The 17,239-nt window shown below is 44.7% G+C and overlaps 1 protein-coding gene across 1 annotated transcript; it reads right to left on the reverse strand.

The window, feature by feature from the left end:
• Window positions 1–3,312: 3,312 nt before the first annotated feature.
• Window positions 3,313–15,098, reverse strand: SLC25A19 (solute carrier family 25 member 19). Its single transcript, XM_081848594.1, has 7 exons — window positions 14,905–15,098; window positions 13,663–13,843; window positions 12,344–12,499; window positions 10,310–10,480; window positions 8,768–8,951; window positions 8,152–8,282; window positions 3,313–7,269 (listed from the first exon to the last, which is right to left on the reverse strand). Exons 2-7 carry the CDS (start codon window positions 13,792–13,794, stop codon window positions 7,069–7,071), a joined length of 975 nt encoding a protein of 324 aa, XP_081704720.1. The 5' UTR covers window positions 13,795–13,843; window positions 14,905–15,098; the 3' UTR covers window positions 3,313–7,068.
• Between the last annotated feature and the right edge of the window lie 2,141 nt (window positions 15,099–17,239).

The raw sequence follows: 17,239 nt of genomic DNA on the forward strand, positions 1-17,239 counted from the left end.
CTTGCACAGCTGTTTGTTGCAGAAGCCCTGGCTACAAGCTCTGCAGGCAAATGGTGCCTCTGGTGCTGGCCATGGGGTGCTGGTTGCCAGTAGCTGAGGCGGCCTCGGAGTAAGCAAGCAAGCGGGCGAGGAGCCCAGCCAGCCAGTTTGCCAGCCCTTGCTGTTGGGAATGGACAGACAAGTGGGAGGCTGGGCAGACAGGCCTTTCTTGTTCTTGCTGTGTGCAAGGCTTGACTGGGATCCAAGTGCCTGGCACCAAAGGGGAGCCTTTCGGCCATGCAGGCCCAACAGTGCCCGTTGACTTCCAAGGTGGGCAAGATGGTGGCCTCACGTTCACCTTTGGCCAGACTTCATTGGGCATCCTCTTCCCAGACCCCTCTGGGGCGGCATAAGGAGGAACCTCTCATTGTGGTAGGGTGGGGTAGCTCAGAGACCAGGGGCGGCTGCCCTGAAGACTCCCAAGGAGAGGGGAGAGGAGGCTGAGGGAACACTCCACAAGGGAGGGTGGTTGAAAAGGGGTGAGGGGCTGCTGGCTCTGCAGGCAAGGAAGGGCCATAACTGGGCTCCTGAGCCCCACAGGGGTGACGCAGAAAGAACGTAGTTGGTCAAGGGAGCCGTGGACTCAAAAAGGTTGAAAAATCTCTGGGTTATAGGATTGCTCAGAAGACCCACTATGGATGTGTATCTACAGCAGTGCAGGCACAAGGCCCGTTCATATGCTTGTGCAGCTGCTAAAGAGGCATGACCACTGGGAATAATAATAATAATAATAATAATAATAATAATAATAATAATATTTATTTATTTATTTATTTATTTATTTATTTATTTATTTATTTATTATTTATACCCCGCCCATCTGGCTGGGTTTCCCCATCCACTCTGGGTGGCTTCCAACAGAATATTAAAATACAATTAGCATGGGGTACAGGACCGGCAAGTGCAGTCCTATTCCCTCTTCATTCAGGGCGCAAAGCAATATTGACAGATCAATACCAAAAATGTGGTGTTAGTGGGCATATTCCGCTAATCACATAGTTAATCATCGAATTGTAGAGTTGGAGGGGACCTGAAGAGTCATCTGATCCACTCCACTGCAATGCAGGAATCACAGCTGAGCTAATGTACGTATGTCAAGCTACCAGTGAGCATTATTTATTCATTTATTGAATTTATATCACACCTTTTCTCCAAGGTTCTCTCCCCCTCCTTCATTTAATCCCCACAACAATCCTGTGAGGTAGTTTAGGCTGAGAGGCAGTGACTGGCCCACGGTTACCCAGTGAACTTTATGGATGAATGGAGATTTGAACTATGGTCTCCCAGGTCCTGGTCTGATTGTTTCCCTGAGCCCAAACTCCTATTCAACAAAGCTGTCACCTGTGCATGTGCAACTGCTGTCCCAAAGGTACACACCTCAGCTTAACCATGCCTTCCATTTTCAAATATGACAGAAGCTGCTTTGAGGGAAAGTGCAGGAAACAGGAGTATTTCTCAGGAAACTACAGAATACCTACGGATTGTGTGTACGTAACGTGTACTCGGTTTCAAACACCTATGGCGGGAGCACACAAGAGTAAGCGGTAAAGCATACACAAGACTAGGGCACTGGTAACTCTAGGGAGCAACTGGACATCAAAATTCCTATATCCAGAGACAATGATTTTGCTTTTGAAGATGAAATACTGGAGAAGGGTAGGATGGATACAGCAGTAGCACAGTGGAACAGCATGTGCATCAGGTTACAGCTAGGGTTTGGAAATGACCCCTGCCACTCCTAGGCCACATAGACTAATACTGTGACCCAACACAAGGAAGTTTCTTATGCTCAAAATCGGGGATGGAGAATCTGTTGGTGCTCGGTCCTCCCCTACCGTTAGACTAACAACCCCCCAATTATCGGTCATGCTGGCTGGGATTATAGGAGTTAGAACCCAAGAACATTGGGAGTATTCCCCATCCCTGCTCAAAATGGATAAAACAGTTGAAAGATGGTATGCTCACACTTACCTTTGTGAAACAGCAGCATTTTACCCCAACCTTAACTTCAGCAGCAGGTACTTACTTTGATTCCCTGTGGTATACATTGCCAAAGATGGCAGGGTCCTCCATCCCTTAGCCACATCCATCCAATGCATTAGTCACCTTACCTCTAATAGACAGCACTCTGTTTAGAACACTTCCAGCTTAATTCCATTGACACCCTTCCCAGGAGCAAAACACTTGACATGAAAACAGCATTAATCCTGCCTTCCTGGACAGTACTTAGGCCTACTTTTTGATGCGTGGGATAAATCACCCAGTAGTATTGTCTGCACCAATTAGGTCAGCCATCTGTTGTTTTAATAGTCCTTCATGCCTCTTGGACTGACCCAGCTTATGCTGATCTAATTAAGATACCACAGCTTTGCAAGACAAAATGAGCATAGTGCTGCTCCTTCTTGTGTGACAACAGCACCCTCTTGTGAATTCAGCTGTGAACTTTGAAGTGAATCAAATATTGGCACATGATATACAGGCTATGTTCCATTTCCGCTGGAATCTAGCTAATTAACAGCCAGCTAGTGCTATTGTTTTCATCTCCGTCTGGAGGTGCCAACTTTCCAACCATTCCCTGCTTCTGTGTGTGCTTTTAACAGCAGCCTGATGTGCAGAGCTTAGTCAGTGAGAACATTTGTCTCAATGCTGTGAAGAGTTTCATCTGCTGATTTCTGCATCAAGCTGCTATTAAAAGACCAGAAGCAGGCCAGGCTGTTTTGTTTTTTTTTCTGGTCAGTGTCCAATCTACATCCTAATTCTGAACTGCCAAAATACTTCATATCATACACATTTTGGGAGGAATTTGGTGCAGTGCTTTGGCAATCAATCTGTCAGCACAAGCTTTTCAGCTTGCCAATCAGAATGAACCACCCCACCCCACCCCGTCCTCTTCACCCCTCATGCTGTTCTAGGGTCTCAGCCACAGGCCAGAGCCAATTTCAGGGGTGTGAGCAGTGTGGGGGGGGGGAGCCCTGCAGCACTAGTGCAAGTCCTTGCACAGGCTTCCAATAGTGGGGCTAGTTAGTTGAATCCCACCCCCTGTATTTAGCAAGAGATTCCCAAAGTGCAACACATATTGATTATGCTGCTTGCAAGAGACCCTTCTGTGTATATGTCTGGTTTCACCTCCAGAACACCTGTAGCCCAGTTCTTCCCAGGTCGCTGCTTATGTGCAGAAGAAGGGGAAAAAATGCTTGCAAGGTGCTTCTCCGCCAGATTTTTTAAGACAAGACATGATTGATAGGTGTCACACACAAAAAGTAGCTGGACAGATTTATGTCAAATATATTTATTATCTTTCTTCCAAGAGCAGCACACGTTTCACACAGGGTGAAAATCTGAGGCTTATGCAAATCCTTAGCACTCAACATTGAAAAATATATATGCTTATATATGAAGAATACAAATGCTGTAATAAATTAAGCCTTGATGCAACAACATGAGTTGAAAAAAAACTCTCTAAAAATCCTCAATAACTGATCCTGAAACATTTGTTTTCTGTGCATCTGTATACACAAACAAAGTGCTTTCTGCAAGCATCTTGAGATGTACAATCCTAGACTTGCAGCTCAATATCATATCCTCTACTAGAAATCAGTATAGGGCCTTGAATGCATTAGATACTTCAGTAGAGTTCTCAACAGTACAGGTGCTCATGTCACCACTTTCAACTACCCCCCCCCCATTTGAGGGGGAGGGAGTGCTGAGCTCCTAATGCTACCTATGACGTTCAGTAAACCACTGGACTTCAAGGCTTAGCTTTGTAAAGTGCATATTGACATGGTGGTTGGGATAAGGCACAAGATTAAAATTAGCCTATATAGTCAAAAGAGGTTTGGAAAATGAGCAGCAGGATTACTTCAAGGTAGAACCATCCTAATCATAAACCCTAGAGATACACACTGGGTTGCTTTTGCCAGATCAGAACTATAAATGAGAGTAACTTTGGATATTACAGAAAAAGCGCTCTGTGATCAGTTGTGAAAACCTCTAATGCAGAGTGACAGGCACAATCTGAGCACAGAAAGTGGGGGTGTGCATACTATTGCCATATTCAGGAGCCTGTGCACCTGAACACACAACTTCCCCTTAACATTACAAGAAATACCACCTTCTAAAGGCAAAAACAACTGCAATTTTGGCTGGCATCTTCACTTACATCCAATGCCACACTGAGGGCGAAACTATACATTGCTGAATTCATGTTGATAAGCCAACATACAGGGTTGCGGGGGCAATTGCATGTGACAACCAGTGAGTAAGTGCTGGTGGTGGCATCAGCTTCCCACGACCAATTCATTCTCATGAGGCCATATCTCTTCCTGCCTGCCTGATTTCCAGTTAGGCATCTCCTACCTTCTGCCTCTGATGCTCCTCTGCAAATGCACCTTCACACATTAGCAATGTATGTTCAGGACCCACAAACATGCCATTCTGCCCAAAGTGAATGTTATAAAGGATCCTGAATCACCTTGCTAAACAGTTCTTTGAAAGGAGGGTGCGCGGGCAGCTGTTCCCCTTCCCAGTGTAAACATTTCAGGAAGTACAGACAAGCTTCATTCTTGGTGTACATAACTCAAGGGTTTGTACAGTCGAATTCTCTTCCAGCAATACACAGAAAACAGAGCATGGACTGTTCCAAAACATGTATGAGGAAGAATCCTTTTTTAACAGGCAAAAAAGTAGAAAGTGACCGGAATGAACATTTCTGATTTTTCTGCTCCTGGGTGATATAGCTACGGCTTTACTGATCCAGCACAAATGATCCCATGGCGTCTGAAATAAGACCCCTTAGCTCTGAAGATTGTATAAGAATCTGCTTAATATGAGAGGTCTCACATCTGTCTTGTGTAGCAACAGATGGAAACATGAGCACATCTCCACCCACTGTCCTGTCCAAGTCAGTGGTGTGGCTGAATGGGTGTGGCCCACACAGTGGCGCCCATACTGCGGGAGGAGAGCCTAGGGTGGGAACTCTGTCTGATGCAAGAGCTGGGTGGTTTTCATTGGATCCCAGCCCAGACAGCTCCTTGGTTTGTAAGGCTGCAAAGACATTTCTCTCTCCATTCCCCAAACTGCTGAGACATGCTCTAGTGCATGTTCCTCATTACCAGCCAGCAGAGCTGATAATTAAGGGTGATGAGAGTTGTGACGTACAGGTTAGCCATCTGATACAGTGTCTTGTTACAGAAAGGTGCCTATTTTTTAAAAGCTTATTACCACACTGAATTTAGGAAAACTGCCTTCTTCTCCAGCAAGCAAAATGAATTGGCACGAGTGCACCCAGTTTATTGGAACAGATCTTTAAAACTACTCTATATGTCAAAATGCTACTCTATATTTAATGAACTGCCAGCAGACCAATAAAACTACAGATGGATGAGCAAATGGAGTCTTTCCTTTAAGAACATAGGTCCAATCTTCAGCACCCCAATACTCTGGACATATTTGAAGGCTGCAATCCTAAACACATTTAAGTCTAATTTAACTTAGAGGGACCTACTTCCAAGTCTGCATGTATAGCATTGCACAGACATGTTTGCAGACTGGTTTTCCTTGCAGGTTTCTTCATTTAGAAGACTGAGCAAATTCAGTTGGACAAATGGTACAGTCTAGTTTAGCTCTTTGTTGCTAAATATTATACTGGAGTCAGTTTATTGCAGATAAGTAGCTATTTCACTTGTGCTGGAAACCTGTGCCTGAGATGATCTGCCAGGGGCTAAACTTATTTTGGAGCAGTTATCAAAATATTGATTAAGTATCAGTATAACGAGGTATTTTCTTCATTAGTATTAAAAACTAAAAGACTTGGGCTATGTTCAGAAAGCAACTTCCCCCAGTTTTCCGTTCAGTACATGTGCATTAAGGTAGGAGTGCAGAAGTCAAGACTATAAAAAAGGGAAATGTTGGCACCTTTTTGTGGGCCTATTGCAAAACTATACTGGCCACATTAGCAATTTTGGGCAGGTGATAAAAAAAATGTGCTTATATGGGACACACAAGCATCAATAGAACTGGCACAGAAGACAGGAAGGGAGCAGATGGTTACCCACTCTTCTGCAGGCCTCCCTTTGTTTGGACCCCACTGCTTTTTTATTTATTATAGAATTTGCTCCGTCCTTGATAAAACACCATAATACCCTCTAAGACCACTCACAAGAGGCAAGGATAAATAAGGACTGATGATAAGCTGCAGCAGCTTCCAGTTGGGACTGACAGACCAGCAGGTGGAGCCAGAACCAATGAGAGGAAGAGCCAGCTAGTTCTAGTTAATTCCCTATTATCCTCCCTACAAAGAGGAGGAAGCTAACAGGCAGTGCCACTGAGGGTAAGCTGAAGTGCGTGGGGGCAGAGTCTCATTGGTCCTAATGGAGCAGCACCCCGCCCCCCGGCAGTTCTGCTGCCTATTCTGAACCACCAGTGCAGCCCGCTGTCTAACAGGCAGCTGCGCCATCAAGCAAATGCCTGTAAGCAAGGCTTACTATAGCTCCGGTTTAAGGTAAACACCACAAAATGTCAATGCTGGAAAAGCCGGGCTGGCAACTGTGTCCCGGGAGAGTTAAGGGGGTTGTGAGCAGGTCAAGTCAGGGTTTGATTCAAAGCAGTTAGAGCAGCCCCAGTCATGAGAAGATGGGGGAAAAGCAGAGAGAGATTTGCCGGTGGGTAAAGAACATTCCCCATTGAACTGAGCTAAGATGGGAGGGCCTCAATAGCAATATCTGTAAACTTCCTCCCAGTGTTAATGCCTGTTCCATAGAAGGCAAGACAAGAAGTGCTCATGGGAGGCATGACAGGAAGTGCTCCAGAGAGAAAAGACAGGCCCACAATGTCCTTGGTAGAAGCTGCAGAAGGCAATCTCCTTTCATTTGGGCCAAACATAGTAGTAAGGTGCTTTCTGGGCTTTGGCAGAGACAAACGTTGCCACTCTGCAAACACCCCCCACATTCCACACCCTACACCCCGCTCCCCACATATGACAGTGTGGCCGACAGATTAATGTTTCAGTCTCCGCAGACAGGAGCTCTTATATCAGCCTTCCTGCTTTTTGGGGCCATTGGGGTACTTCACGGTGCGCAGGAAACTGCAGAAGATCTCATACCAGAAAAAGGTGAAGCCCGTTGCAAACGCAGCCTTCAGCAAGCTTGGTGAGAGGCCCTTGAAGAATCCTCTGGCTCCTTCATCCCGTGCAATTTGTTGGGCACAGTCCACTAAGCCACTGTACGTCCGCACCTGGGGGGAAAGAGAATGGAGTGAGGGATAGCACAAATCCAGCCCGTTAAGAAACCTTGTGCAGTTTGTAGCAGAACTCAACTTCCCGTTTTGTACTATTATTGGAAACAGTGGTTTGCAGAAACCATCAGCTAAGGGATTAGGATGTCAAACCAGAAGCTGATTGTGAACGGAATATATATATGTGAAGTTTCTAGAAGCTGTTGCAAAGAGATCTGGAGTAAAGTTATCCATGATATGAAAATGACACGCAGCTCCATCTCTCTGCTCCATCTGAATCAAGAGAGGCTTGGTGAGCTGCTAAGCCTGTGCTTGAAGGAAGATGGGCTGGATGTGGGCCAAAAAATTTGAGGCTGAATCCTGAAAAGATTCAAGGCTGAATCCTGAAAAGATTCAAGGCTGCCCTTGAAAACGGCCAAGGAACTACAATTGGACCAAAATACAGCACTTAGCTCAAATTCCCTTTAGATCACATACAACTCCTGTTTTAAAACAGCTGCACTGGTTGCCACTTTGTTTCCAGGATCAATTCAATGTGTGCACATTAGTATTTTAAAAGTAACAAATATACTGATTGTGTAATTGGTCACATAGTTCTCTGGTCAGTGAGGATAAGACCAGTTTTCCAGTAGTATCTCCAATGAATCCATTTTGTTCCTCCATCACACAGCTCCAAATAAGCAGTGGGATTCTTAATTTTAGTGCCACACTGCCCTTACGTCACACAATGCTGTTATAAAGTTATCCTTTATAGTTTAAGACTAGGTTGTTTCAGATTTTACTTTCAATTTATCCGCCTGGTTTACATAAATTGTGGGCTACGTTAGGTACACACACAAAAAGGGAGGCAGAAAGATCCCTGCAATCTGAAACGTCTCTCACCTGCCCAAATGCTGCCCGGGCTTGCTCAAAGCCAGCTACCTGCAGTCTTTTCTTGAACAGGTCAAAAGGATAAGTGAGGGTTTTGCTGAGGACGCCAGCACAGCTGCCGCAGACAAAGTTTTTAATATTACCTGAAAAAGAGAAGTCTGGAGTTGAGGGATGTGTTTCAGAACTGCTTGGTAGCTTAAGACAGGAATTAGTTAAAGGCTTTCAGTGTTATTATGATTAGTTATCCATAAAGCACTTTTATCATGCAGTGATTTACAAGAAAAACCCATAGCTGGAGCCCTTGGAGCAACTTTCCAAGCACAACTATGTACAACTTAGTGACAGACTGCATCAACTGAAGTGGGTGGGATTCATGAACCAAAAGCACTGACCACTAACAAGGAACCAGATGTTGTAGATATTACTGCAAATTTAGCGTGCTATTTTTCTGATATGCAAATGACAGTAGAAGACTTGGTCTATTTATCTGTATCATGAATTATTTATATGATCTTTGTTTATAAAGCCTAATAAAAAGTTATTTAAAATAAAAAACTGGGGTGGGTGGGGATGTTACACAGGAGCACAGACAATTCCCCCCAACACTTTTCCAACCCCCAGGACTAACCTGTTTTCATTTCTTCACTTGGAACGATCCAGTCATACAGTTTCTTCAGGAGACTATAGAAGGAAAACTGGAAGCCAGCATAGGGGACAATGGCAATGAGAGTAGGGGTGAGCCCCTTATAAAAACTCAACAGCCCTTCTTGCTGGTACACACATGCTACAGCATGGCGGAAGTTCCTGTAAATCTAAAACAGTTCATGGGTGAGTATGTTTCCTTGTGTGGCTCATTAACAGAGGCCTATGATATTTATTGCTCTATATGCATCAGTGTGTAAGTCAGGCTTCAGTAATGCTCCCAAAAAGCTCCAGAGTTTATGGAGTGGAGCTTCTGCACATACTTTTCACACCAATCAAATTCCACCTTAAAAATGTCCCGTCAAATTTTCCCACGTTACCCACTTGCTGTGATCTTGCAAGCGGAATAGTAAACCTTGCTCCTCTAAGACCTAAACTCTATATAGGGTAAGACAGAATTATTTATCATAAGACGAGCCTACCCAATCAGGCCTATGGCTCATCTAGATAAAAAATCCTGTTTTCACCATCGTCAACCACATACCTGTGGGAAGCCCACAGGGAGAGTCCAAGCGCAATGACACTCCTCCTCCTCTCCAGTTTCTGGCAACTGGTATTCTTTCAAAGCCAGCCTAATTGGTGGCCAACACAGCCTCCTGTGGGAGCAAGTTCTATTAACTATACGCTGCATGAAGGCGTGTCATGCTAATTGAGCATATTTCTGCAAAATACCGATTGTTCTGAATTCAAAACCATCATTTTTCTGGAGACAGAAGGGAAGATCCCTGGGCCCAAAATTTAGATTTGTGTTGGGAGAGGGGAAGCATCAATTACTAACTCCACAATTGGTAGATGTGGGGAAATCTTACCATTTGATAAAGCCCCCAACCTTTACTATATACAAGCATGTGGGGCAGAAAAAAATAATTCACATCATGTTTTCATTAATATCTATGACTAAAGGAACTGTGTGGTAGAAAATCTTTACCACTTGGTAAATTGGCTATACAGTGGTACCTTGGTTTGCATACGTCTTGGTTTGCATACGTTTTGGATTACAAACATGTCAAACCCAGAAGTGTGTGTCCCGGTTTGCAACCTTTTTTTTGGATTACAACCCTTTTTTTTGGATTATGGACAAATTTTTTTGGGAGGCCCCACTGGCGAAAGTACACCTTGTGTTACAACCTGTTTTGGTTTACAAACAGACCTCCGGAACAGATTATGGTTGTAAACCAAGGTACCACTTCCTAATGGTTTGTGCAAACCATAGTTTGCTACATTCAAACAAAATAGCAAATGCAGAAGCTTCCGATCTCCTCTTGTGCATGGGGAAAGGAGTGGAAGGGAGCCCAAGGGCCTATGGCCTGTGGCTGCTCATTCTCAATCCTGTAATTAAATAAAGAAACCGTCATGTGCTTCCAAGATCACCAAATGACCATCACCTAAATTGGTGGGAGCAGAACCAACTGGGAAAGGATGCACACAGCAGACTTGGCAGGGGGAAAGCTTCTCACCCATCTCTTACCTTTGGCTCACCTTGGGCAGCCAAGCGGGTACGCAGTGTGTCCAGGGGCTGAACTGCCACGGTGGCAGCACAAGCAGACAGCCCGCCACAGAAAAAGTGCACTGTGAAGCCTCTGGCATCGTAAGATGTGCCCTGGTGCACCAACTTTGTCAGAAACTCAAAGCTTACAAACTTGCATAGAAAGAAAAACAAGAGATGAACACCATCAGTTTAAGTAAGAAATATGGTTGCCACCCACAGCGAGGAGAATGAAACCTATCACCTAAAATTTCCACTGCAGCCCAGCCACACACATCACAGTAACATTTGTAAAAGAAATTATCTATTTTTAATACAAGTAAGTAAGAAGAGGCATTCTGTCTCATACCACTTCAGCCGCACCCCTTGTGAGGAGGTGGCAGTAGCAGCATGAGCAGCTGAATGGGAAGTTACTAGTACTGGACCATCATGTCTTGTGTATCATTGCCATCAGGTTTCAACTCAACTGCTATGGCTGGACGTTAGGTTTCCTGGATGGTATCCCTGCAATTGTGTTGTCTGTCTTTTCTCAATTCCCAAGGCCACCACCTACGGTGTCCCTGAATTCTCCATTAACTCTACTCTGGCAATTTTCAGTGAAGTTGTACAACTGACCTCAGCAGGGGTGGGGCAGAGTTGGAAGGTGGTCCAAACTGCACTCTGCATCCTGCAGGGGTTTTCAGTATCAGGACCAAACAAGCAAAGCACGTTCTAAGCCTGTAGTTATGATGGTGCCATTATGAATTAAATGAGCTTACAACATGAAACTCTGAACATGTTCAGTCTTTATTATTTTATTTGGCAGCATCGTCTAGGCAAACACTTGGGTTTCTCTCTCTCTCTAATATAGTGGGGATACAGCAGTTGTGTAAAGCATGGAATTGTAAGCGGTGAGCAGGGAGACAAACTTTCACCTTTCTGGCTTTGCCCATTTTTGGTTTCTCTCTAAACTGTCTTCTCCCTTATCTTTCTGTCTGTGAAAGCTCAGGGTGAAAGATTGGGTGTAAGCTTATTCACACATTTACTTTGGAATAAGATTATTGAACACAAAAGGATTTAATTCTGAGCAAATATGCGAGGGCTCAGGTTGCACCACACATGTTTTCCTGGGGAGATGGTGGGGAGGGATGAAAGAAGCTCAGCGTAATATACATTATCACCTAAAGGTGGGAAGGAACTATAAGACCATTCAGTCCAGATGCTAAATCATCTAGCTGACCACTGTTTGCACACCTTTACTATTGTATAGTACTGAGGAACACTAGTGTCCTACAGCAAGTCGATCTGCATGCTAACAAAACGTTACTGAAACCCATCTATTTGTCCTCTATTTATACTACAGTCATCAGGGAGAAGGATGGAAAGATCATAGCAACAGCAGAGTCAGGATGCCAAACCACCTTGCAGTCACTGGATGGAAAGGGTCGTTTCCAATGCAATGTTCATGCAAAATATATTTCACCATCCCTCCTCCTCACTGTTACCTCCTGAAAAGCCTCTCCTGGTTGTCAGGGAACATTCATAAAAGGCCTGGGGCTTCTGTACCTCTCCACACAGAAGAAGGGAGTGAGGACTTATTAGACTGGCAGTTGCAAAGAGAAAAATGAGACAGAGGGTTTCACAAACTGCAAGAGAGGCTTTGGGGGGAGGGAACTGCAAGGAGTTGGAATGGATGCCTCCCTGAGAGTGTAAGGGTTTTGGATTAACTGATCCTTATTCTTCCTTCCACACAATAGCATTATAATTACTTTGCACATGGTCAGAAAGCACAGGAAGAGTCCAGATGACAAAAGAGTGAGGTCTTTGTTATGCCCAGATGAGCAGTTTATAAATTATAATGTTGTTGTTGTTGTTGTTGTTGTTACTACTATTACGGGCCCTTAGAAAAGTGAAACTGGTACTTGAGGGCAAACAAAGGAAAGGCAGCTATAACAAAACAGATTTGCTGAGTAAGTCACTGGAAAAGATGAAACACTCAGGGTAGAGAGTTAATCCCAAACATTTCCTAATTCTTACCTGGACAGCTCCATAGGTAACTGAGAGGAGCTGAGCAGGGACATGGCCCTTCCAGAAAGCTGGTAGCCCTTCTTCCTGGAAAATCTTGCAAACAGCCTGCCAGATGCCATGATACTTAGCCTGGGGGTTTCTGGCAGAAAATGTCTCGATCTGAAGCTGAAAGAAAACAGGCATAGTTGGCTTTCAGTTTTACTGTATACACTGTAAATTGCTTCATGGTTTAAAATTGGGATATGAAACCTGTGGCCTTCCACATGTTGTTGAACATCACCCCAGGCAGCTTAGCAAATGGTCAGGTATGCTGAGAGTTAGAGGACCACAGGTTCCATATCCCTGGTTTAAATAATTAGGGTGCTTCTCTCAACTCTTTCCAGGCCATGTACTGCTCTCATAATTCTAAGTGTCAAGAGTATATTACCAGTTTTCACACAACATCTCTAAAGCAGAGAGGGCTTACGAAAATCAAATGGCATGATAATTAACTTCATCTTCTGAGGTGTTTGCATGCTAATTGCATGTAAAACAAGCCTGTTAAACAAGTGGGGCCTATAACAAAAGGTTGCACTATGCTGTTATTCAATGTCCCAGCTAGTGTTCTGTGGCCACAATGATTGCGCTCTGTCTTCACTGTCTGCTTTTCTTGTCATGCCCTCTTTAGGGGTTTTTAAAGATGTTTGTATTCATGCAAATGTTGGGGTCCCTCTCAAATCTGTTCATACCTCTGTCTTGTGCACTGATTATGCTCTTTTAGCTACATAAAGGATTGAGACTTGGAGAATGAGTTTACTTAACTGGCTGTCCAATTTAAGAACACTTCTTATGAGACAGCCTAGAAAGGGCTATACCACAGCTGGTTTCAGCCAGCACAGATAAATGCATTAGCTAGATCTTTGGCTAGAAAGGCTGAGGGACTTGGTCCCTCACAGTGTGTGAGCAAAATTGCATGAAAGCTGACTCATAAAGGAATACAGTGGTACCTCTGAATGTGAATGGGATCTGTTCCGGCACCCTGTTCGCATCCTGAAGCAAACGCAACCCGCGTCTGCCTGTGCGCGGGTCGTGATTCGCCGCTTCCGTGCATGCGCATGACGTCATTTTGAGTGTCTGCGCATGCGCAAACGACGAAACCCGAAAGTAACACGGAGCGTAACCTGAAAACGCTCAACCTGAAGCACATTTAACCCAAGGTATGACTGTAGCTTCTTAATTATACAGCTTACTGATCGAGAAGACAATGGGCATAGTTGATGGCTTAAGTTTGATGGCAAACTTTTTGTTTGTTCACTGTAGCAACACAGTAACTGTTATGTGAACTGTACCTGAAAACGAATCTTTAGGACGTCAAAGGGGCTGATCATTGCCCGAGTGACAAACCCAGATGCAGATCCTGCTGTTGCTATGTCCACAGTTGTAAGAGACGCACACTCGGAATCTGGGTCATAGCCAACCATCCCTCTAGGGTCCACAGGCAGCTTCAATATCCATTCACGCTAGCGGACACTGGTGATTTAAATATATATATATATATGTATGTATGTATGTATACTGCTTTTCAGATGAGAAAATACAAAAATGCTACTACAATAAAATATTGACCGTCATAACCCCAATGCATCTTTCTTAATGTTTTTCTATTGAAAACTCTGGTTCCAATATAGGATTTTATTTTTCCAACACTGTAAAATGAATGTGAAGATAATTATTTACACTGCAAAAACAAACGATCAATCCAGACCAGTCTAGCAAACAGACAGCAGGGCAGTGCATTTATAGGAAACTTTTCTTGAAGATGCAAAGCTGCCTTACACTGAGAGAACCTATTCCAGATTTGTCTCCTCTAACTGGCCTTAGGATCTTAAGGTATTTTCATACACATCCCTCAAAAACCGTGAAGTGGGGACAGAAATATTCCATTTCTAACCATACATTGCTTTATAAAATGGGTTAGTAACAGAGTCAATGGCTCCAATACTAGTCAAATCAGACTGTTTCAAAGTTGTAGTTAGCTTTTCTCAGGTGCCTATCCCATGCCTGTATCTCATACACAGAGCTTTGGGCATGCTACAATTGGTACATTAACAGTATCGGTGATTTAATTTTTCAGTCGAAAAATCCAACACTCTTAACCACTGCACCACACTGGTTCTCTTAAGACAGCCTCTCCGAAAATCTGCAATTCCTGAAGCGACCCTACGGCCACCACCACACAAAAAAACCCCCTCAAAATTCGAGGGGCGGCGCTGTTGTTTTAATTTGGCTTTGTACTTTTTGACGTTTCATTTATCGTGCGCTACTACTTCTGCTACAATTGTGTGCTTTTCCTTGTTGTAAGCCGCCTCGGGCGTGGCTTTAACTGTGGGAAGGCGGCGCAGAGATCACATCGCGCAGGAGGAAGCGCCGCCTGAGCATGTGCAGAGTTCCTAGGCAGCGCCGCTGAAGGGCCATCCAGAGGACACGGCCTGAAGGGTGGAGTTTGAGTGGCGGGAACCAATTGGCGGTGTCTTAATTCTTTTAGCGCCGCCCACCTCCCCTGCCCCACAGTAGGACCCCCGGCCACCTGCCTTGGGTCGCGGCTCCCTCCCGTAGGCTCGCGCCCGCAGCTCCTCCTCAACGCGCTTCTCCCGGCGGCAAAAGAGGGCGACTACCGCCCAAGTGACAAGGCCGGGCGGCGGCACAAGCTCGCTCCGCCCAAAGGCCCGGCGGCGTTGGAAAGCCGGCCTCACGCTGCCCTCGCGTGGCAGCCGCTTGGTCTTCTGGGAAATGTAGTCCGCATTCTCTGAAGCGGCTTCTTTTTACTGTAAAGGGAGAGGAAGAAAGGGGCGGGGCGGTGGAATTTAGCTGCGAGGAAGCTCAGGAAAGGCGATATGTATATCGGCCTGTTATAAAGGCAGCCGGACCTGAAATGTGCCAAGGATGTGTTGGAATAGGAGCCCTCTGTGGAAGGAGAGGCACATAAAGGAAACATACGTGCTTGGGGTGGAGATGCAAAGTTATTTATTCTGGTCATGTATATTTATTAGAATTCACAGGGCGCCGGGCTGGAGTTTCCTTCGAGGAAAAAAAAATAAATTATGTTCAGGGCACAACACACCCCTCCTTTCATATAAATAAAGTATGTGGTTGACAGCCTGATCCAAATCTGTTTATTGCATATTTTTAAATAGTTTAAAACTGGGGCACCCCAAACCGATTTCATTTTTTGTTCAACTTTTTAAATAATTCTAAAGATGGCATCCAAATACAGGATTCGTAGACCATTCTGTCAGGGAACTGACATCGGAGAGAGAGGTGGAGGCAAGGCTCCAAAACGATGCAGGAGAGGGGACCAGCAGGGGGGAAGGAATTCAGCGTAACACCAGTAGAGAAGAGAAGGAGACGGAGGATTTGGAGACAGGGCTCCAAGACCCTTCACCAGAGACGAGTGGAGAGAGCGCTGACACGCCTCTGCCTTCCCCTTACTTGCGCAGATGAGTTCCGCGCAGGGAAAGTAGGAGGAGACTTGGCGTCAAACAGCTCTTATGCTGGAAGAGGTTCAAGAAACGCCCACTGACGGATTCTGCAAGCGACTGACCGGCCACGGAGTGTGGGCTGTCAGCCAAGGCATGGCTGACAGCAAGGCAATTTCTAACCGAAATTGGAGGCAACTTACGCACAAGTAACCCCTTACAACCATTACACATTCCATAAATTCAGAGGCATAATTTGTAGGCATGACGTAAATGGCACGTAATAAATGTGAAACTGCATTACTTTGTGCCGTGATGAGTGTTAAATAGTGGTAATATTTGTTGCTGCTAGCGCATCTACAAAGCTAAGCAAGGTCTGGTGTGGTTTCAAATTGCATGGGGGACCGTTTGTTGAAATTCCTGCATTGCAGGGGATTGGACTAGATGACTTCTAACTCTACAAGTCGTATGAGCCTATGATTCTATGAGTGGGTAGCTTACGGTACATAGGCACCTGCTGAACCTGACATCTCAGGTTGCCTATCCCTAACTCCAAGCCTGTACTTGGGGAGAACTGTTACACTCCTGTCAAGCAAAATATGAAAAATCAACTTCTAGTTTCTTACAGAACTATTACTGTGCTTTAACAGAGGCCTAAAACATGACCCAATACTCCCATAACTCTTTCTCAACCCCGCAACCCGAAAAAGCCTGCTCTTGAACTTGCCACCTCCTTAAAGAGGCAGTAGCATTTGAACTAACGATAAAGAAAAAGCTTAAAACAGACTGTACATTTATGTAAGATTAAGGCAGGCTTTCACAAGACCAACTCCTAAATCTCATCTGTATCATTTTACATGTACTCTTTTGTGTGGACCAAAATGACATCATTAAAAAGTGATTGCTTCCACAAAATGGGGGTTCAATCACTCAAAATGTGTGATGAAACAAAATCCATCCTGCTCACCAATGTTATGACATAATAAGTGATTGTTTGGCAGTTATACTATGCCAAAGGGTACTACCTGTTCTCTTGTGGAGCTCTATATTCTTACCGCTTTATATGAAGAATTATATGCTAGCAGTTCCCAAACATTTTGAGTCATGGAGCACTTTTCAGGAGAGAAATTCATCATGGAGCACAATCGTCGCCCTTATGCCAAAGGCACGTATTTAATTATTTTTATTTCCAATCTCTCCGTGGAGCACTTGGGAGATGCTTTGTGGAGCACCAAGAAGAAGAGTTTGGATTTCATATCCCGCTTTATCACTACCCGAAGGAGTCTCAAAGCGGCTAACATTCTCCTTTCCCTTTCTCCCCCACAACAAACACTCTGTGAGGTGAGTGAGGCTGAGAGACTTCAGAGAAGTGTGACTAGCCCAAGGTCACCCAGCAGCTGCATGTGGAGGAGCGGGGAAGTGAACCCAGTTCTCCAGATTACGAGTCTAC

The sequence above is a fragment of the Podarcis erhardii genome (genome assembly GCF_964252035.2).
Source record: "Podarcis erhardii genome assembly, chromosome: 2".
Classification (NCBI taxonomy): Eukaryota; Metazoa; Chordata; class Lepidosauria; order Squamata; family Lacertidae; genus Podarcis; species Podarcis erhardii.